We start from the raw sequence: 24,004 nt of genomic DNA, 5'->3' as shown, positions 1-24,004 counted from the left end.
AATGTTTAAGTGGTGATTATAGTAGAATGTGGGTTTCTTCTTTTATAAAGTAAGTTTCTGTCTTAGAATTATAGTTCATGATGGCTGAAGGAATCTTTCATCCTGGAACTTCAAAACATCTGTAAACTTTGCAGTTATATTGCAGAGTGAACTCAGGTCAAGGGGATTATGCTGACTGTTCACTATTCTTTGTTGGCTTTCAAAGTAGAATGAAGGATGTGTGTAAACCATCTCCACCTGATTATGAATGAGTAAAGTAGGAGCTATCAGCCTTCCATTAATATGAATGAGCCCATTAGCACCCACATTGCTCACAGTAACAGTGGAGGGGGGTTGTGGTATAGAATGAACATGAGAGCACTCTTTAAATTCTATTTTGAAAATAATATTGCTGATGTTCCCGTTCTGTGAGATTGACCAGATGCTCATGAACAAGCTGGCTTTGTGTTAATAAACTGTGAACTCTGGAGGACAGGAAGTCTGCTCCTTAGGTGGATTGGTGGGAGAAGAAATACTCGTGGTTAGAGAGAGACTAGGAGGATGTGAAACCATATGGGAGTTGAAAGAATTCCCCACACATCTAGATGCCACATGTTGTATTTTAATCTGAGCTCTCCCATCATACAGGCAGTCAGATAAAAAGGCAGAATGGCCCTGGCTGGTGTGTCTCATTTGGTTGGAGGGTCGTCCTGTACACTGAAAGGTCAAGGGTTCAATACCCAGTTTGGGTATTTGCTGGGGTTGCAGTCCAGTCCCAGTCAGGGTGCCTACAATAGACAATGAATCAATGTCTCTCTTTCTCTCTCTCCCTTCCTTTCTTACCTTCTTTCTAAAATCAATAGACATATTATAAGGTGAGGGGGAAAATGGGAGAAAAAAAAGCAGTGACCAATTTTACAAATGATTAACCTATACATTAGTTAGAAGAATATATCATCACACCTATGAAGGATGGGCTCAGCATTTTCGCTAGGATAGTTTAGTTTTATGGGGAAGCATTGTAGTTGGCAATTAGACAGACATGAGCAGAGCATGCCGGTACAGGAGGTCACCAGGGCAGAAAGCCCCCAGGGCCTAGCACCGGACAATTGGAGGTTTGGACCTTGACCCAGGGTAACCTTTCCTTCCCTAGCATAACACTGGAGGCAGTTTAGGCCCCCTGACCTTCCCTCTCTAGACATAACATCTAGGCCTTAGTTGTATTTCCACCCCAGACCCAGAAAAGAAGCAAAGCCAGACAAGCAAACAGGCTGACCTCAGGACCAGCTGCATTGAATAAGGACCCCTTGCCCTGAAAGGACAGGCCTGGAAAACTGAATATTCTACTGAATCCTTCCCCTGGGGCCTGGCCTGAAATCTCCACCCTTAGGACAGAGGACCCACAGGCTCTCATTCCCAGAAGCCCAACAGCACCTTCCCCCTCTTCCTTTCTCTCTCCTTCCCAACAGGAGTCATCTTTACCTTCCTCACTCCGGAACCCCGAACTCCAAGGGCCCTTCTTTTGCCTCTGTAACTTGTTTCCTGAGCCATTTCTTCCACCTCTGTGACTTTCTAAGTAAATGTTCTCTTACAGTTTGAGTCTTGGCTCTAATTCTTTCCTAGCCAGAACTCAAGTACTGAAGTTGCTGAACCAAGTGTGGTCTGACCCCATCAGTTTAACAGCTGGTGCTGTTCCTGCGCCTGCTGCTCACAGTATCTTTAGTAAATCATGAGAAGCTTGATATGGAGAGGTGTACAAATTGATGAGAGAAGTTCCGTATTGAATTTCAGCTCTGCCATGAATTTTCTGGGTGGGTTAGGGATTTATCTTTCTCCCTGATTTTTATAGCTAATAACAACTTCTTACTGAACGCAGGAGCACAGTACCTTCCGTAGAACAGGACACAGAGTACACTTCTTGCTGTAGCCTGTGCCTGGAATGCTCCCCACTTCCCTACTCCCTCAGGCATTTGCGAAGAGAGCCCTTCCCATGGTCCTATTAAAAGTTCCTCTCTCCACCCAAGCCATGTCACTCTCCTCTCTTGACTTGCTATATTTTTCTTGGCAGCACTCTTCACTACCTGACATTATATTAGAAACGTATTTACTCTTTAAATTTTTTTATTGAGAAAAACTTGATATATAACATTGTAATAGTCCAAGGTGTACAACATAATTTGATATATGTATATGCTGTGAAATGATCACCACAATAAGGTTAGTTTATATCTATCACCACACATAGTATGGTTTTCCGTTTTTCTTGTGATGAGAGCTTTTAAGATATATTGTCTTAGCAATTTTCAAATATATGATATAGTATGTATTTTTAACTATAGTTACAAATTATGCTATACATTGTGTCCTTAGGATTTATCTTATAACTGGAAGTTTAAACTTTTCACTTCCTTAGCCCATTTTGCTCCCTCCACCACCACCACCATTGGCAACCACCAATCTGTTTTCTGTATCTATGAGTCTGGTTTTTATTTTTTAAGATTTTGCATATAAATGAGACCACACAGTACTGTCTTTCTCGGCTTATTTCACTTAACATAATGGCTTCAAGATCCATCCACATTGTCACAAATGGCAGAATTTTCTTCTTTTTATGGCTGAATAAATTCCATTATGTATGTAGACCATATTTTCTTTATCCATTCATCTGTTGATTATCACTTAGTTTATTTCCAAGTCTTAAATAATATAAATAATGCTGTAATGAACATTGGGGTGCAGATATCTTTTCAATATTGTGATTTAATTTCCTTCAGATAAATACCCAGAAGTAGAATTGTGGAATCTGAACTTATTTATTTGCATAATTTTTCTGTTGTCCCCTCGCGCCCCCCAATGTAAGTTTCTTAAAGACAGGAGTTTGTTCTCTCTTTTTGTGTGCTTTATTCCCTGAACATAAATAACTAGTGCTCAATGGTTTCTGTAAACATGTGTTGAATGTTACATAATTGATTCTCATTATCTATAAGAAACTCCTCTTTATAAGTCATTTAAAGTGAAATCCTAATTTATTTTTGTTAATCCTCACCAGAGGACACTTTTTTCCCATTGTTTTTTTAGAGACAGTGAAGGGAGGGAGGGGAAGAAAGAGAGAGAGAGAGAAAGAAATAAACATCTATCTGAGAGAGACTTATTGAATGGTTGCTCCTGGACTCACCCAACACACCATAGAACAAAGTCTGTACATGCCATTGATTGGAACCTAACCCTCAACCCCTTCGTCTGCAGGCCGGCATTCATAACCACTGAGCCATGCTTGCAGGGCAGAGAAATCCTAATTCACTGATATTCATTCAGCTGACATTTGTCAAGATATAAGAAAGTGGATAATTTATTTTAAAACATGAAGTCATAATCTTCTTTGTGTCAAAATCCTCACCCAAAACTATCCAAGTTAGCTGTTCCACTCCCATTCACTTAGATCTCTAACTCTCAACAGTCCCTTTATTAATCTTCTTTTGTCACTTCCCATTCTTTTTTAAATTTTATTTTATTATTTTTTTAAATAAATCTTTATTGTTCAGATTATTACATATGTGTTCCTCTCCCCTCCCCCTCCATTGCTCCCCTCCATCAGGTTCCCACCCTACCCTCTGCCCTTTCCCCACCCCTCATTATCCTCATTTATATGTGCACAGTTTTTGCTCAGGCTCTTCCCGCACCCCCACTCTCCTTTTTCCCAAGAATCGTCAGTCCACTCCCCTTCCATACCTCTGATTCTATTATATTCAACAGTTAATATTGTTCATCAGATTTTTTAATTCCCTTGGTTTTTAGATTCACTTGTTGATAGTTTCATATTTGTTGTTCATAATTTTTATCTTTATCTTCTTCCTCTTCCTAAATAACCCCCTTCAGCAATTCATATAATTCTGGTATGGCAGTGATGAACTCTTTTAGCTTTTTTTTTTATTGGTGAAGCTCTTTATCTGGCCTTCGATTCTGAGTGATCGCTTTGCTGGGTAGAGTATTTTTGGCTGTAGGTTCTTGCTATTCATCACCTTGAATATTTCTTGCCATTCCCATCTGGCCTGCATGGTTTCTGTTGAGAAATCAGCTGACAATCGTATGGGTGCTTCTTTATTGGTAACTACCTGCTTTGCTCTTGCTGCTTTTAATATTCTCTCTTTGTCTTTTGCTCTTGGAATTTTAATTATGATGTTTCTTGGTGTGGTCCTCTTTGGATTTCTTTTGTTTGGGGTTCTGTGGGCTTCCTGGACTTGTAAGTTTATTTCTTTCCCCAAGTGGGGAAAGTTTTCTGTCACTATTTCTTCCAGTATTCTTTCGGTATCTTGCTTCCTCTCATCTTCTGGGACGCCCATAATTCTGATGTTGGTTCGCTTGAAGTTTCCCAAAGGTTTCTTACACTATCTTCAACTTTCTGGATTCTATTATCTTCTTGCTTCTGTGGAGGAGTGTCCTCTGGCTCCTTGTGTTCTAAATCTTTGTCTTGATTCTTGCGATCTTCCAGTCTGTGTAATATTTTTTATTTCAGACAATGTTTTCTTCATTTCTAGTTGATCCCTTATTATTTCTAGTTGCTTCCTTTTCATATCCTCACAGATCTCATTTATTTTATCAGCCTTATAACTGTAGTTTTGAACTAAATGTCCAATCTTTTCTTTTCCTCCATCTCCTTCCTTTGTGTCCTGCCTCTTGTCTGCATTTTAGTTGTTTCCCTGATTTGATGGAATAGTTTTGTGTGCTAGGTGTTCTGGTAGAGCCCAGTAGCACAGCCTTCCCAGTTACCTGTGGTGGACAGTCTTGATGTAGCCCGTTGTGGGCTGTGTGTGCAGTCTTGTTGTTAAGCCTTGCTTATTTTTGGTATCACTGGGAAGCGTTAATCTCCAAGCCAATTGGCTGAGAGGATCAGCAGTGTCTCAGCTGAGAGGGCTTCTGTACTCCGCTTGGATGGGGCAGGGTCTTGGAGTGGCGCAGACAATCTTTGGTTCCCTGTCAGTCTCGCCTTAGAAAAGTCCTGTTTGCAGTGAGTTTCAGAAGATTGGTTGCAGGCACAAGCACCTCTTTGATAAAGGTGCAGACAAACTTTGGATTCCGGCCAGTCCCTCCTTAGAGAAAGCCAGCCCCTGGGAGAGCTTCTGCGCTCAGCTTGGATGGGGCGGAGTCTCGGGTTGGTGCAGACAAGCTTTGTTTTCCCTTCAGCTCCTCCCCAAGTCCCGCAGTAATGGCCTCTGGCTTCACACACCTCCAAGATACCTCTGCCCACTGCCTGACAGTCTGGCCTCTCCCTGTCCGGGGCTGTCTATCAGAGCAATAGGGTGATTCTTTTTTCCTCTCGAACAAGAAAACCAGCTGAGCATTAGCTGTCTGCCCTGTCCGCGCACCTGGAGTAAGCCAGTAGCTAACTCAGCCCTGCCCACCCTCTCCGCGCACAGGGAGTCTGGGAGTCCGCCAGCAGCAATCTCGGTCCGGCCCTTCCTTTCCGCACCCGATAACAGAGTCTCCTCTCAGCTAGCCATTTGGTGCTTCTGGGCAATGCCTCCCCTCTTTTCCAGTTCTAAATTCAAATTTGTTGCGGTAGGCTGCATTCGGGTGTCTACCCTATGCTGCCATCTTAGTTTCCGGACGTCACTGCCCATTCTTTATCTTCACTGATTTATTTCTGATACTTGCTAAAGAAATCTCATATTTTAAAAATAATAACTGAAATAGGGAAAGTTTACTTATAGTTTTGGAAATCTAATTTAGGATTGAGTTTTAAAAAATAAATACCCTGAAATCATCCACTAGAATTATCTTCCTAATGCCATTTTCCTCAATGTGGTCTTGCAAATTACCAAGAAAAGGGGTGAAAATCCTGCGCTTGCTTCTTGATAAAACCCAATGACCCTCAGGATACATAGAAAAATGGAAGAGTGTGAGAGAACTCTGAGTGCATTAAACAATCACTAATAATGTCCCAACATCGTTGGGTATGCCACCAAGATGAAGTGATTGAACAGCAGTGTCCTGAAGATGACACTCATGGACTCACTTTACAGAATGCTTCCCTGGACGATTCCTAGAACTACCAAATGAGATGAGGACCCCACATGAAGAGAATCTTTTTTAAAAAATTGGGACTAGATACCTAGAGAGAAGGTTGTATCATGCAGATAACCTGAGTACACAGCTGCTAAAGAAAGAACAGCCATTGAGAGCACAGGCTGGACAGACCACTGACATGCAATGTGTCCCCAGGTCCAAGCATGAATGTTTATGGAAAAATACAAAGCCTTACAAAGTGAGAGGCAATAAGCATTTACTTAAGGTTAAAAGTAATAGCTATTTGGGAATTACTGATTTAGGCAAAAGTCCAAATATTGTTCTGATTAGGAACAAAGGCAAGGGATATTTTTGGGAAAAAGAAGGGGAGCAATTACATAAATAGAAGGAAAGCATAAATGGCACAGCAAAGCTAACAGAGTGACGCTAACTCTAAGCAATGTTTTTAATTTTCAGTCCAGTAGCCATCAGTCAGGTAGTCAAAAGATCTGCTTTCTTGTTATCTTTGCAAACAGTTCTTTGGGACACAATGTTGCTCTAGGCCCAGTCCACAGGGTATTTTGCCATTTTAACATTCCAAAGGGTTGAGGCATACATAGATGTGTTAAGGCAGTTCCTCTGGGATGGCAGCTCCGGCTCCATTTTAAAGCGGCTCCATTTATATTATTATTATTATTATTATTATTATTATTATTATTCACTCACACCATTCTTGTGGTTAACAAGTGAGCAGTCAACATTCCTTAGATTTTTGAATACCAAGTGAGAGTTTAAGCCTAAGATAAGGATCCAATCAATTCTACCGCAAAATATCTAAAACCCAGAAATTTTCTAAAACACGGAAGAGGATCAGCAGAATCCCATGTCTTGGCCCTCCTATCACAGCAAGGTATCTTGTAAGACCGTAGTGATCTTTACCCCCGTCTCATTTCCTCTCTCTTTGACATTACCTGCACAGTTTACCACAGAAAAGCTCTTGAGCTAAATTTCAGTTTCAAGGAATAAAAATAACTTACTGTTCCGACAAGGAGAGTATTCAGCATATGCACTGAAATTCTGAATTGCTACATAGCAAGTGCCAACTGGGTCCTTTTCTGGTGTGGATTTCAGAGTTCTCCAGTGATATAATGGAGCACAAGCCTGTGGAACATCAAAGATAAGCAATATTTTTTATATAGGTTTCCCGTACTATGATTTGATTTGACTTGTTGATTAATACGCTAAATCTGTGACAAACTATGTTAATTATCAGGTGAATTAATTGGCCTCCAGCATGCTAATAAGTACTTCAGTAGTCACAGTTTATTAAACTTACAAAGCCAATTTGTTAACATTAATGCACCATGGAATTGGAGCAAATCAAATATATAGAAAGAAATGCGGTTTTCCCAGAGGATTTTAAGTTAAATAAAAATAACCTGGCAAAAGTAAATATTTCATTAAAGCAAAGAACTCACACTTCTTAAAAATTGGATCTACATAAAAGCAAATGGTTATTTAAACAGTGAATTAATCAGTGTGATGCCTTAAAATGAGAACAAGTTCTGTTCTTTGTCTGTTGCTTTAAATAAAACTACCCTCAGATCAAAGGATGCAGACAAGTTTGTAAACCTCTGTTTTGTGGATTCCCCTAATTTATCATTGAAGGTATATCTAACGATCTTTAAAAGCAATGACTTTCTTTTGGATACACTAAGCTCTAATCACAGTGTTCTTGGCTTTATTTTTCATTTACTGTTTTTTTCTCATGCTAAACCAACAATTAATTTAAACAACAGTAAGGAAAACATGATTCATGTGTGGAACATTCTGGTTCTTCTTCAGAAGCTTAGGTTCTAAGGAGCATAGTATTTGAAAGGATATCAAATGTGAAAGAGGATATATGAAATCCTCTTAAGATCCCTTGTCTTAGGGCCCTCTGAGTGAACTGACAGGGTCTGTGGCTAATATATTTAACATAAGGTGCATGCGAATGGTGAGGTTTGAGCAGTGCAAGCATTCACCTATGTGATTCTATACTGTGCCAGCTGGCCTCACCTTCCCTGTCACCATAGGGTATTTAAATATCTTGACAGTTCTTTCCAGTGCTTGCTTGCTGTCAGCTCTAAAATGTTATTCTTTTTTTTTTTAATATATTTTATTGATTTTTTACAGAGAGGAAGAGAGAGGGATAGAGAGTTAGAAACATCGATGATAGAGAAACATAGATCAGCTGCGTCTTGCACACCCCCTACCGGGGATGTGCCCGCAACCAAGGTACATGCCCTTGACCGGAATCGAACCTGGGACCTTTCAGTCTGCAGGCCAACGCTCTATCCACTGAGCCAAACCCGCTTCGGCTCTAAAATGTTATTCTTTTTATATCTGCACAGTTTCACACTGATCCTATATAATAAAAGCTTAATTGCAAATCGACCAAACAGCGGAATGACCAGTCGCTGTGACGTGCACTGATCACCAGAAGCCAGGTTCGTGGCTGGGGAATGCAGCCACAGAGACAGGAACCTCTACTGCCTCTGTTGCAGGCTGACGGTAAGAAGCAATGGGTCCCAGACTACAAGAGCCTCAGACTATGAGACAGGATGTCTGGCTGCTGGCTTAGGCCCAATCTCTGGAGGGAGCAGGCCTAAGCCAACAGGTGGGCATCCCCTGATGGGTCCCAAACTGCAAGAGGGTGCAGGCCAGGCTGAGGGATACACACACCCACAGTGCATGATTTCTGTGCACCAGGCCTCTAGTGTTAAATAAACTGATGTGATATATTTGGGCTTCAACCCAAACTTAATATGTACAACTTGATACCTGGAATCTTCAAAATGATACTTTTATTTGCAAAAATTTAGTGTTCTAATAATTGTCAGGTAGAGTAGAATTTAATTCTTGATTCTGTTAAGTTTCAGTGCTCAAATAAAAATTAAAAAAAAAAAATGAACTTGCCGGAACTGGTTTGGCTCAATGGATAGAGCTTCGGCTTGAGGACTGAAGGGTCCCGGATTTGATTCCGGTCAAGGGCATGTACCTTGGTTGCGGGCACATCCCCAGTAGGGGGTGTGCAAGAGGCAGCTGATCGATGACTCTCTCATCGATGTTTCTAACTCTCTATCTCTCTCCCTTCCTCTCTGTACAAAATCAATAAAAATATATATATTTTTTTAAATGAACTTGAAAAATTCTAATTATCCTATTTCCTATGCATTTTTCTTGAAAATGTAAGCATGCCCCATAATTAACCACTTTTATTATAAACATGGCATATGGTTTTCTTTTCAGTGATTCTGAAGCCTTCTACAAATATTGAATAAAAGCTCAAAAATCGTTACAGATATTTTTAAGACTTAAAGAATCAATACAGAACACCACAAAATGTTTAACCTCAAATAGTTTATTAGACAGACTAGCTTTTCAATAATAATTCACATAAGTCATACACCACTAACAGATAATAATCTTTTTTTTACCAATTCTGGAATGTGAGAATCATATTAGTCAAATACAATATGTGAGCATATTGTAAAAGCTGGGTTTGTAACTAGAGAGGGCTATGTATATTTTATATGTTACCTGTTTTATGTCAAAATCTTTTGGGGAGTTAACCACATACCAAATAAAGCAAAGCATTTTCTTTATATACTTACTCTTATTAAATCATGATGTAAATAGCTTTTTTTTAAAAAAGTCCTAAAAGCCAAAGTTACTGCTTTATTATTGTGAGGAAATTAAAGCCAACAGTTTTAAAAAGTCCCCCAACAAAGCAAAAAAAATTAAGATTAGCTTAATGCATTCATTTATTTCTCAATAATTTAGACATATATCATTGCTCAGAATAATAAGAGAATAGAATCATAAAGTCATAGTATTTTAAAGTTTAAAGCTATCTATTTGAGAGTGAGATATTTTATATTTTAAAAAATAATAATGTACTCAGAGAACCATATAAGTAGTACTTATATATTTAATATTTTTATTGATTTTTTTCAGAGAGGAAGAGAGAGGGATAGAGAATTAGAAACATCGATGAGAGAGAATCATCAATCAGCTGCCTCCTGCACACCCCCCACTGGGGATGTGCCTGCAACCAAGGCACATGCCTTTGACCGGAATCGAACCCAGGACCCTTCAGTCGGCAGGCTGATGCTCTATCCACTGAGCCAAACTGACTTCAGCAGTAGTTATATTTTTAAATAAAACTTTCCCATAGTCATAAAAAGGATCAATGACACACCATAGATTAACTTTTAATGAATCCTAATAATAATAGTCCTATTTTTCTGGTCTATTTTTAATCAGCTCTTAAATGTACCTCTTTAAGGTGAAGCTATTATTTTCCTACCTTCTTTAGTTGTTTTTGAAAAATATCTCATTTATCTTCAGGAAAAAAAGCTTTATTACCTATGGTTTTAAAATGAAAAATATATTATTGAATATTAAGAACTCAATTTCTGTTTCAAAATGTTGATAAGCTTATCACTAAAAGTCTGACATGTTCTTGCATGAAAGGATTTTTGTAAATATGATTTTTGTAAATATGTACACTTCATCCCAGAGCCACCCCACAGCCCACGATTCATACTCACCACCACTTTCCCTCTGTGAGCTTTCACTGCTGCTCCAAACCATTGGTTCGATTTAAACTCTATGGGTTCCTTGGTTCCATTAACTCTGATATTTCTATTGTCTGGCAAGGAGTACATCAATTATTAATAACTTGTAAAATATGGCAGCCAATTCAAATATGTAATAATAAATTCAACCATTGAAAATACTTGAAAAATAGTTTTTATAGATAGGAGCATTTCTCTTTGACTAAGTCTAAGTTTGACTTTCCATTTAGAACATTATCAATCAAATAAAAAGGTGTATTTAAACATGACATTTTACCACTTAACTTAAAGGGAGCATTTTACAACATATTTTCATAGTACTATAAATCTGATGCGATTCTGACATTCTCCAATCTATACTATTGTCATTTATTTGTATCAGATCAAAAACCAAACATTTATATCTGCTCTAAAGAATTTCTATTTTTTTTTCCAATAGTGAAACACATGGGAATGCCCCTAATAGGGGAAGCACAAGCTTTCTCAGCATGGGTTAGCAAGAATCAACATGAAAGACTCCCAAAAACTTGGTTTTTAACTGATTAACATTTGTCCATGCAGCCACAGAAAATAACACCTCAACACAGTTTTATATACCCTTTACAGATGTCAGCATCAGCCCAGTTATAACACACTTCAAGTCTTAATAAAAAGCAGATATATTTTTCTACTCTACCCTGCTAACATATTCCCCACGTGGTTCTAACTGCATGGTTCTCAGCATCATCAGTAATAGCTAATGAATTTTGAAGACATCTGTACTAGGATACCTTATTGGTATGTGTTTCCGTAGGTATGCTTTTCTTCCTTGAGTTTATAACAAATGCAATACAAAATGAATTTTAAATTCCTATCAAATGAGGCCAAATATACACACAATTAATCTTCTATAGAGTTTACATATAATTACAGACTTTAAAAAAAAAAAGAATAAATCATATAAACTCAATTTCAACCTAAATTTTGCATTTTGACATGTTAGTAGAAAATCATGAATTTCCTTTTTTAAAATGGTATGCAAGTTCTGGAAATACTTGCCCACAATTGGCAAAGAATTAGGGGATCTTACAGATTACAGCATCAAATTAAAAATATAAACATTTCTATTTCCATCAGGAATCTTAAAAGACTGTGGAACTCAGAGTCAAAGGGTCTTGTCGCCATTAACTGGATGATCCTGGTCAATTCATTTAACCTTTTGGAGTTTTTATTTCTGCTATAAAAAGAGGCGGAGAATACCTTTCCCCTTTCCTCTTTCACAAGTGACCAGAGAGTCATAAAGATCACATGAGATAAAGGAACACTAAAGTGCTATACAAGCTGAAAAGTCATATAATTAGAAACCTTGAAGCTCAATCTAGGTCCAAGAATTGGAAAGGACCTCACAGACATGCAAATATAATGTGTTATTATTTGTGATTGGTGGTTCTTAGCAATGAAATTAGTGACACCTCAGAAGATAGTCAATGTGACTTAAACTAAGCCCAGGGCAAACATGTTAACAGGGGCTTTTGAAACTACTAAAAATAAATGTAAAGAAAACCAGAACCTCAGAAATTCAAATATACTTGCAGGAGATCCCAAAAGGACTTAAGGAAAGTAGGATGCTGGGAGGAAGAAAATGGATTGCAGGGAAAGACAAGAAGCCAATTCCAAATCAGGCCTAATTTTGCTAGGGAAAGAAATCACTTAGGAATTTGAGGCATCTTTTCTGCTATTATAAAGTTAAAATGTAAAATTTGATTCAAAATATAAATTGGGGGTTATTTTTTAGCAACAAACTTCTTCTGGACCTATGGCCCTGAACATGCATTGCAGGGAAGCAGAAATCAAATAGCCTGTTATTTCATAAAGAAATTTTCATCCTCAAAGTAAAACAATTGACATTTATTACCAACTAGTTGGCAAATAATAATATTCATTGTTTTCAAGATAATAACTTGATGCAGCACTTTGGAAGGACCATTTGGCAACATACATCAAAAACGTAAATGTAGCTGCATGCTCTGGGACCTTCGCAGTAAGTCACAGAGTGCATGTCACCCAGCCAGAGTTGTGTCACCCAGGCTGTAGGCCCTGGGACTCCTTCCAGCCAGGATGCAGACTCCCAGATCCTCGTAGTGAATCCCAAAGTGCACACCACCCTGGCAGAGGGATCCTGGATCCCCACAGAGAGTTGCAGAGTGCTCATCACTGGCTTCAGACCCTGTAGTGAGTGACAGAGTTCCATGCCACCCCACTGTGGGCTCTGGGACCCTCAGTGACTTGCACAACAGTGGGACCTCGCAGGCAACCCTTACCATGAGAGCTAGGACCCTGAGCAAAACACAACAGCTTACATAATGAGGTTGGAGGTGAGCCACTTAGTCAGACGACCTGTGAGGAGACTTCCTCTACAAAGGGGAAAATAACATCAGTAAAACCTAAATAACTCAAGTATGGGGCTTTCCTGAAGCACTCAGCTCAGGAAATCTAAGAGACTATGCCACCTGGTCCCAGAAAGTACCTACCACATAGGACCATCCCCAAAAAATCTGGGTGGCATAGCAGTTTGATCTAAGACATAGAAATAAATACAAAGGGAGAGAAAAAAATTGGGAGGCAAAGAAACAATCCTGAAAGGAGAGAAGAGGAATCACCAGGAAAGGAACTAAATGAAATGGAGGTAAATAATTTGTAAAATAAAAAATTCAGAGTAATAGTTACAAGGATGCTCAAACCTCTGAATGAGAATTACTAACAATTCAATTAGAATTATAAGGAGCTGAGAAATATATGAGTAAGAATTTAAAAAAAAAGAAGAAGAATGACATAGCTGCAATAGGGAAAACAATGGAAGGTTTCAACCGTAGACTAGAATAAGCTGAGGAATGAATCAGCTGGTTAGAAGACAAGGTAGAAAAACCTCAAGTAGCCGAAGCCAGTTTGGCTCAGTGGATAGAGCATTGATCTGTGGACTGAAAGGTCCCAGGTTCGATTCCGGTCAAGGGCATGTACATTGGTTGCGGGCAAATCTGGTAGGGGATGTGCAGGAGGCGGCTGGTCAATGTTTCTCTCTCATTGACGTTTCTAGTTCTCTATCCCTCTGACTTCCTCTCTGTGGAAAATCAATAAAATATATATTTTAAAAAAAATAATAAAGAAAAAACCCAAGTAGAGCAGCAACTGGGGGAAAAATTAAAAAGCAGGAGGAGAGTCTAAGGGAGCTTTGTGACAACATAAAATGAAATAATACACATAATAGGGGTACCAGAAGGAGAGGAAGCTGAGCAAAGAATAGAAAACCTGATTGAAGAAATACTGACAGAAAACTTCCCTAATTTGGGAAAGAAAAAAGTCACACAAATCCAACAAGCAGAGTCCCAATCAAGATGAACCCAAAAAGACCTACACCAAGACACAACATAATTAAATTGTCAAACGTAAAAGACAAAGAATCTTAAAAGCTGCAAGAGAGAGGAAAACCAAGATGGTGGCCTAGGTAAGCATCTAAACTGCCACCTCACACCACAATTTCAAAACAACTAAAAGACTGAAAGGGCATCATCCAAAAACACAGGAAAGCTGGCTGAGTGGAAATTCTACAACTAGAAAGAAGAAGAAAACCTCACGGATCAGAGGAGCCACAAAGCGCTGAAGTAGGGAGATGTACACACGTAGAGAGGAAGGGCAGCTGAGTGTCTGGCTAGTGGGAGGGGAAAGGAAGCCCCTGACTGCAACTAAACACCAATTCTGACTGCACTGAATCCCAGCCCCGGCCAAAACCCCATGGACCCAGGCTCATACGGGTGGAGTCTGAACTGTAGAGAAAAGCACACGGAGACTCAGAAACTTGGAGACTCAGGGCAGCCACAGCAGGCAGGGTCTAGAGGCATGCACATGTGTGCATAAGTACACGCACAGAGGTCTGACTGTGGAGGTTGCCACGTCCTCTCCCTAGCAGAAGGCGTCAGAAGCTCCTGATTACACTGAATCTCAGTTCCAACTGCACTAAAACCCAGTTCAGGGCAAGCCCCTGGAGGTCCCATGCTCTTAGAGGGGGGATCTGGACTGTCAGGCAGAAACTCAGGGGAGCTGCAGAAGGCAGAGGTCTGAGACACATGCACAAAGTCAGGGCTGACGGGAAACCAAGACTGTCTGTTCAGCCCTGAGACTCTGCCCTATCCAAGCTAGGTACAGAGGCTTTTGCAATTTTGCAAATCTTGTCCTATAAGACTGTCTCCAATACAGAAGGCATCCCAGCATAGACACAGCTGATACTCAAATCCAATTGGCCTGGAGGTCAATTCCTCCCAGTGATACTAACAACAATCAAGACTTAACTATAACAAGGCTGTACACACAGTCCACAAAGGGGTTCACCAAGAGGGTCTACCTCAGGTAACTGGGGAGGCTGACCCACCAGGCCATATAGGACACCAAGCACACAAAGCCACCCTACCAACTCAGGGAAGCAGTGAAAATGAAGAGATAAGGAAACAGATCACAAATGAAAGAAATGGAGGAGAACAAATGACTGGATACGGAGTTTAAAACCACAGTTATTAGGTTTTTCAAGAATTTCCTAGAAAAGGCTGATAAATTTAATGAGACCTTCAAGGATAGAAAAAGGACCAACTAGAAATTAAACATACACTGACTGAAATAAAAAAATATTATACAGAGACCCAACAGCAGACTACGGGAATGCAAGAATCAAGTCGAAGATTTGGAATACAAAGAGGCAAAGGACACTCCTCTGGAGAAGCAAGAAGAGAAGAGAATCTAAAAAGTTGAAGATAGTGTAAGAAGCTTCTGGGACAACTTCAAGCATATCAACATCAGAATTATGGGGGTACCAGAAGAAGAGAGAGAGCAAGATCCTGAAAACCTATTTGAAGAAATAATGACAGAAAACTTCCCCCACCTGGTGAAAGAAATAGACTTATGAGTCCAAGAAGCACACAGAACCCTAAACAAAAGGAATCAAGAGGACCCCACCAAGACACATCATAATTAAAATGCAAGGGCAAAAAACAAAGAGAGAATCTTACAAGCAGCAAGAGAAAAACAGTTACCTATAAGGGAGTACCCATACAATTATCAGCTGATTTCTCAACCAAAACTATGCAGGCCAGAATGGAGTGGCAAGAAATATTCAAAGTGATGAATAGCAAGAACCTACAACCAAGATTACTCTACCCAGAAAAGTTATCATTCAGAACTGAAGGGCAGATAAAGAGCTTCACAGAGAAGAAAAAGCTAAAGGAGTTCATCACCACCAAATCAGTATTTTTTTTTAATACATTTTATTGATTTTTCACAGAAAGGAAGAGAGAAGGATAGAGAGTTAGAAACATTGATGAGAAAGAATCATCAATCAGCTGCCTCTTGCACACCCCCTCCTGGGGATGTGCCCGCAACCGAGGTACATGCCCTGAACCGGAATTGAACCTGGGACCTGTCAGTCCACAGGCCGACGCTCTATCCACTGAGCCAAACCGGTTTCGGCCCAAACCAGTATTATATGAAATGCTGAAAGATATTCTTTAAGAAGAGGAAGAAGAAGAAAAAAAAAGATAAAAATTATGATCAACAAATACATATATATCAACAACTGAATCAAAAAATCAAGTGAATTAAAAATCTGAGGAACAGAATAAACTGGTGAATATAATAGAATCAGGGCAAAGAAAGGGAGTGGATTGATAATTATCAGGGGGAAAAGGGGAGTGGGGGGTGCAGGAAGAGAAGGGATAAAAATTCTACACCTATGGATGAGGACAGTGGGGAAAGGTAAGGGCAGAGGATAGGGTGAGAACCAGGTGGAAAGGAGCTATGGGGAGGAAAAGGAGAAACAATTATAATAATCTGAGCAATAAATATTTATTAAATTTTTAAAAAGCTGCAAGAGAGAGACAAAAAGTGACCTACAAGGGATCTTCTATTAGATTACTGAATGATTTCTCAACAAAAACACATCATGGCACAAAGGAAGGGCATGAAGTATACAAAGTGATGAAAATCAAGGAACTAACTCCAAGAATACTCTATCCAGCAAGGCTATCATTCAAAATTGAAGGTGATATCAGGAGCTTCACAGACAAAAAAGGCTAATGTAGTTTACCACTACCAAACCAGCAATGCAAGAAATGCTAAAAGGAGTGTTGAAGAAAGAAGAAATAGTAAAGGAGGAAGGCATATGGGCATAAAGAATAAAAATGGCAACAAACAAGTATCTATCAATAATAACCTTAAATGTAAATGGATTAAATGCTCTAATCAAAAGACATAGGTAGCTGAATGGATAAGAAAGGATAACCCATGTATATGTGCTGTATACAATAGACCCACCTCAGAACAAAAGATTCACACAGACTAATAGTGAAGGGATGGAAAAATTTTTCAGGCAAATGGGAATAAAAAAGCTGAGGTATCAATACTTATATCTGACAAAATAAACCTCAAAATGAAGGCTATAACAAGAAAGAAAGAGGGCCACTTCATAATACTAAATAGAGCAATTCAACAAAAGGATAGAACTCTGGTAAACAAATATACACCCAATACAGGGGCACCCAAATACATTAAAAAAAAAAAAAAACTCTGGAAGATATCAAGAGAGAGACTGACAGCAGCATAATCATAGTAGTGGACTTTAATAACCCATTGATACCTCTGGATAAATGGTCTAAACAAAAAATAATCAAAGAAATAGCAATCCTAAATGACTCACTAGATCAGATATAACTGACATCATCAGGACATTTCAACCCAAAGCTACAGAATACACATTCTTCTCAAGTGCACATGGGACATTTTCAAAGATAGATCACATATTGGGACACAGGAAAAGTCTCTTCAAATTCAGAAAGATAAAAATCATATCAAGAATCTTCTCAGATCACAATGGCATAAAATTAAAAATCAACTACAATGAAAAAAAAAAATCAAACACTAGGAGGCTGAACAGCATGCTGTTACACAATGATTGGGTTACCAAAGAGATCAAAGAAGAAATTAAAAAAAAAAAAAAACATCCTGGAAGCAAATGACAATGAAAACACAACCATCCAAAATTTATGGGACACAGTGAAAGGAGACCTGAGAGGGAAGTTCATAGTTCTACAGGCTTACCTCAAAAAAAAAAAAAAAAAAAAAGGGGGGGGGGGGGGGGGGGGGAATGGTAATAAATTATCTAATCCTATAACTTAAAGAATTAGAAAGAAAGCAACAATAAAAGTCCAAAGTAGACAGAAGGAAGGAAATAATATAGGTCAGAGAGGAAATAAATGACACAGAGACAAAAAACTATAAAAGATCAATAAAACCAAAAGCTGGTTCTTTGAAAGGATAAATAAGATTGATGACCCTCTAGTCAGGCTCACTAAGAAATGGAGAGGACCCAAATAAACAAAATGAAAAAGATGAAGTAACAACTGACCCCCACAGATAAAAAGAATTGTAAAAAAAAAAAAAAAAAAAAAAAAAACTAAGAAAAACTCCTCTCTAACAAACCGGAAAAGCTTGATGAAATTGGAATATTCCTAGAAAAATACAATCTTCTAAAATTCAAACAGGAAGAATAAAAAAATAAAAAAATAAAAACCTGGATAGGCCAATAACAACCAATGAAACTGAAACAGTAATCAAAAAACTTCCGGCAAACAAAAGCCCTGGTCTTGACAGTTTAATAGGAGTGTTTTACCAAACATTAAAAGAACTAACTCCTATTCTCCTCAGACTATTCAAAAAAAATTCAAGAGGAAGGCACACTTCCAAGCTCTTTCTATGAAGTAAGTTTTACCCTAATCCCAAAACCAGATAAAGACACTACAAAGAAGGAAAACTACAGGCCAATATCCCTGATGAATGTAGATGATAAAATCCTCAACAAAATTATAGCAAATTGGATCCAGCATTACATTAGAAAGATCATAACCATGACCAAGAGAGATTTATTCTGGGAGGCAAGGATGGTACAATATCTGCAATTCAATAAATGCTATACCTCACATAAACAAACTAAGTGACAAAAATCTCATAATCATATCAATTGATGCAGAAAAGGCATTTGAAAAAATCCAATACCCTCTCTTGATAAAATCTCTAAACAAAATGGCAATAGAGGGGTCATACATCAACATATTAAAAGCCTTATATGACAAACCTACAGCCACCATCATACTCAATGGGCAAAAACTAAAACCATTTCCCCTAAAAACAGGAATAAGACAGGGATTTCCACACTCACCACTCCTGTTCAACACAATACTGGAAGTGCTAGCCATAGTGATCAGACAAGAAGAAGAAAAAAGGCATCCAAATTGGAAAAGAAGAAGTAAAACTGTCATAATTTAGAGATGACATAATATTGTACATAGTAAATCCTAAAGACTCCATCAAAAAAGTACTAGACCTAATAAATGAATTTGGCAATTTGCCAGGATACAAAATTAACACCCAGAAATCTATGGCTTTTTTATACACCAATAATGAACTTACAGAAAGAGAAATTTTTTAAAAAATCACATTTATCATTACAACAAAAATTAAGATACCTAGGAATAAACTTAACTAAGGAGGTAAAAGACCTGTACTCAGAAAACTACAGGACATTGAAAAAAGAGATAGAGGAAGATATAAACAAATGGAAGAATATACTGTGTTCATGGACTGGTAGAATCAACATCATTAAAATGTCCATACTACCCAAAGCAATCTATAGTTTCAATTCAATTCCCATTAAAATACCAATGGCACATTTCACAGACCTAGACAAACTCTCAAAAATTCATATGGAATAAGAAAATGAAGACTCTGAATAGCTGTAGCAATCTTGAGAAAGAAGAACAAAGTTGGAGGGATAACAATATCAAATATCAAATTATACTACAAAGCAGCCTGTAGTATACTGTACTCAACAGTTTGGTGCTGGCACAAGAATATGCATATAGATCAATGGAACAAAACAAAAACCCAGAAATCAACCTAAGCCACTATGCTCAATTAATATTTGACAAAGAAGGCAAGAGCATATAATGGAGTCAAGACAGACTCTTCAATAAATGGTAAAATTGGACAGATACATGCAAAAAAATGAAAGTAGACCACTACACTCAAGAATGAACTCAAAATGGGTAAAAGATTTAAATGTAAGACAAAAATATCATAAAAAATCCTAGAAGAAACCATTGGCAGCAAAATCTCAGACATCTCTCATAACAATATGTTTACTGATACATTTCCTAGGACAATTGAAATGAAGGAGAAAATAAACAAATGGGACTACATCAAAATAAAAAGCTTCTGCACAGCAAAAGAAACCATCATCAAAATAACAAGAGAGCCCACTTTACGGGAGAATATATTCACCAATGATACATCCAATAAGGAATTAATCTTCAAAATGTATAGGGTACACATACAACTTAACAAAAGGAAGATAAACAATCCAACTTAAAAATGGGCAAAAGACCTAAATAGGGACTTGTCCAAAGTGGACATACAGATAGTCAAGAGGCATATGGAAAAAAAATGTCAATATCACTAATCATCTAAGAGATGCAAATCAAAATGATAATGAGGTACCACTTCACACCTGTCAGAATGGCTACCATCAACAAATCAACAAACTACAAATGCTGGCGAGGATGTGGATAAAAAGAAACCCTTCCATTTGACCCAGTAATCCCACTCCTAGGATTATATCCCAAGAAACTGGATAAAAATAAATAAATAAATAAATAAAAATTAAAAAAAAAATTAAAAAAAAAGCAATGGTACATTTACACAATGGAATATGACTTGGCCACAAAAGAAGGAAATTTTACCTTTTGTGTCAGCATGCATGAACCTGGAGAGTATTATGCTAAGTGAATCAGAGAAAGAGAAGTACCATATGATTTCACTTGAATGTAGAATCTAATGAACAAAATACACTAACAAAGTGGAAACAGACTCATGGATACAGTGAACAGACTGACAGCTGTTGGGGTGGAGGAGGAGGCCTTGGAGCTGGGTGAAAAGGGTGAAGGGATTAAGCAAATAAAAGAAAGATTCATGGACACAGACAACAGGTGATTGCCAGAGGGAAATTAGTGTGTGGGGAAGGAGATGGAGGTAAAGGGGAGATAAAAGATGATAGAAGGACACTTGACTTGGGGTGGTAAACACACAATACAATATACAGATGTTATATTGTAGAATTGTATATCTGAAACATGTACATTTTGTTAATCAATGTCACTCCAATACATTCAATTAAAAAATGTTAAGCATGGAAGGGTACAAGGATTTAATATGACAAACACGAATTGACAATTTTTAAGTTTTTTCACATTTATAAACAGTACAGAACCCCTAACATCTATCCTTAGTTTGAATCATCTCTTCTCCTCCTCCAGTCATAGCCACCATCATGAATTAGATGTGTATACTTCTGATCATTTACAAAATAATGTCCATGAACAATATAGAGCAAGAGTCTGCAAGTTTTTCTGCAAATAATTGGTAATAAATGTCTTAAGCTTTGCAGTCTCTATGGTCTTTGTTAATTCAGCTCACTTATGCCACTGTTAAAAAAACAAACAAACAAAAAAGAAAACAGCTCACAGCATGTAGAAGAAAGAGCTTGGCTGTGTTCAAAGAAAACTTTATTTACAAACACAGAAATGTGAGTTTCATATAATTTCCATATGTCATTAAATATTACTCATTTAAAAATGTTTTCCATGCATTTAAAAATGTAAAAACTACTCTTAGCTTATAGGCCATACAAAAATAGGTGGTGGATTAGATTTTAGTTATAGTTTGCCAACAATTGATTATTATTGAGTACTAGAGGCCCAGTGCACGAATTCGTGCACTGGTGGGGTTCCTCGGCCTCACCGTTGATCAGAGGTGATCAGGGCCATCTTGCCCAGTCCTGATTGGGGCCAATGAGGGGCCAGCTGGGAAGGGACCACAGAAGGGCTCCAGGACATATCCGGCCCTCTCATGCAGTCCCAGGAAAGCAGCAGCAAACTAGCCTATAGGTGGGAGCATCTGCCTCTTGGTGGTCAGTGCTCTTCACAGTGACGGTTGAAGGGTCAACCGAACAGTTGACCAATCAGTCAAACACTTAGCATATTTCATATTTATTATATAGGATTCTTTTGTGTGTTCTTTGTAACCTAAGAAATGGTATTATGCTATTTGTATGTAGCAGTTTATACATGGATTTGACATTTAATTTTATGTTTGTTGCAAGATATACATATTTCTGTAGATAAAATAGAAAGGTAAATAGATGGTAGATGATAGCTAGCTAGCTAGCTAGCTAGCTAGATCTAGCACATTCTTTTTAACCTCTATATAGAATTGTATCTCACTGAATAGCCACCTACATTTTATTTATCCATTCCATTTACATATGAACGTTTAGGTTTTTTTTATTTTTTCTACTAAAACAAACATGTGCCTTTATATCCCCTTCTATCTCTAGAAACACAAGTTTTCTTCTAACAGGGGACTAGCAATGACATTGCTGGGCCATGAAGAATTATCATATGCATTTTGTCATATATGCCAACTGATCTCCAAAGAAGCTGCACTCTCCGTGAGTACTAGCAGTGCACAAGAAGAGTCCTCATCTCATTGTTGTAGGATTTCTAAGTTTTTGCCAATCCAGATGACTATCAAATGGAACCTCATTTTGTTCTGTTTTCATTTGCATTTCCCTGGTTATTAGTATGGCTTAGTGTGTGTGAGTGTGTGTGTGTGTGTGTAGAAGTCTTCTAATGTTAAGCTACTCCCTGGCCTGATTATTTTTTGTGCTTAATTAAGGACTATACACTTTTTTCTTATGTTAATTGCTAGTTCACAGCCTTTGTTCATCTTCTTGTTTAGTTATTAGTTTTATCAATAAGTAAGAATTCAACATATTGTATTGATTATTTTTCCCACATACATGTTGCCAATATCTTCTCCCAATGTTTGTTAATCTTTTAACTTCTTTATGGGGATTGTTGTCCATCTAACATTAATTTTACATATAATGTGGCATAGATACCTTACTTTCAAAATGAAAGGCCAGTAGTCCTAACATCATTTATTGAACAATCCATCTTTTTTTCTCAGAGAGTTGTAATTCCAATTCCACTCTTATAATAATACCTCTCAACACACATCTGTAATACTTTCAACAATAAAGATAAATTTAAAAAAAAATATCCCAACACAGCCCACGGGGCCCAACATGATCTGGCCCCTGCCTGCCTCCCACTCTCTTATGCTCATTAAGTTTCAGAAACACAGACCTTCTTGAACACTCAGGGTTTCTGTCTCCTCTTTGAGTTTATTCTTCCCACTGACTGAAATACTCTTTCCATGGTTTCTGGTTCCTTTCATTTTCAAACTCAGGTTTCAGCTCAAATGCCACTTCCTCAGAGACACCTTCCTTGCCTTTGGCATTTAGTCTCCCATCATTCTTTTTATTTCTTTCAGCCAAATGCTTTATTATACAACAATGGCATTACATTAAATTGTTCAACTTTTTTAGCATTCAACACTTTTTTATATTAGTTTCAGGTGTACAGCACAGCATATGCTTCTTCTCTTCATAGCACCTATCCTATTTAAGATTATCTTACTTCTTAGTCTGTGTGCTTATTGCCTATCTCTTCCCTTCAGAATACACACAAATCCAGCAATACTCTCTGCTTCGCTTCTGCCTTTCCAATTCCTAGATCAGTGCCTCTCCCACAGCAGGCTCTCCACAAGTGTTTATTGAATGAACAACCAAGCTCCCACCTGTTCATTCAGAAGTTTGTTCGTGACATTGTTCAATATAATCCCACTTTTCCTTAGAAATCGAATGTTCTGTGTGTGGATGTGTACACACGCCTAGACACTATACTGTTAATGACAGTTGTCTTGAAGGCAGGGAGTGTCCATGCTTCAATGGTTTATAAAATTTCCTTTTCATATATTTCTGTTTTGTTTGAGTTTTTACAGGGAGTATAATTGCATCTATGATCTGAAAAGAGAAAAATCTATGATAAAATCAAAACTTGTAGGCCAGCCTGAAAAATGGAGATGGGTGGCAGCAATAAAATGGATTCAGCTTATCCTGAATTTCTTGGCTTTGAAGGCACCTCCGGTAAATTGGCAGCTTTGGTCTCTGGGCAAACGGGGTACGAAGCTACTAACTTTGGGTTCTTTTTTCATGGGAATGCTCATTTCCTAGCAGAAGTGAGGGAATGTAGAATGTGGTGCACATATGGGCAGCAAGGAAATCTTTCTAACCTTTCAGCTCAGTAAAATGGGAGGAATTACAAGAAGTGAAGATAGATCACCATGGAAGAGAAAAGAGAAAAGCTGAAACTGACACAGGTGTGACCAAGCGTTTTGGCAGACGGAAAGGTTTTTGAAAACTATTT

The 24,004-nt window shown here is 38.1% G+C and overlaps 1 protein-coding gene across 2 annotated transcripts in view; it reads right to left on the bottom strand.

Moving 5' to 3' along the window:
• ITGA8 (integrin subunit alpha 8) overlaps nucleotides 1-24,004 on the bottom strand; it is a 182,849-nt gene that overhangs the window by 138,958 nt on the left and 19,887 nt on the right. For both annotated transcript variants that reach the window (XM_045585839.1, XM_036453147.2), the window contains exons 3-4: nucleotides 10,578-10,678; nucleotides 7,020-7,143 (exon numbers count right to left, since the gene is read on the bottom strand). In XM_045585839.1, coding sequence (XP_045441795.1) covers nucleotides 7,020-7,143; nucleotides 10,578-10,678 — 225 coding nt within the window. The remainder of the gene's footprint in view (nucleotides 1-7,019; nucleotides 7,144-10,577; nucleotides 10,679-24,004) is intronic.

This window comes from Pipistrellus kuhlii, unplaced genomic scaffold, assembly GCF_014108245.1.
Source record: "Pipistrellus kuhlii isolate mPipKuh1 unplaced genomic scaffold, mPipKuh1.p scaffold_m20_p_1, whole genome shotgun sequence".
NCBI classification, from domain to species: domain Eukaryota; kingdom Metazoa; phylum Chordata; class Mammalia; order Chiroptera; family Vespertilionidae; genus Pipistrellus; species Pipistrellus kuhlii.
This window is presented reverse-complemented; position numbering and strand designations above follow the sequence as displayed.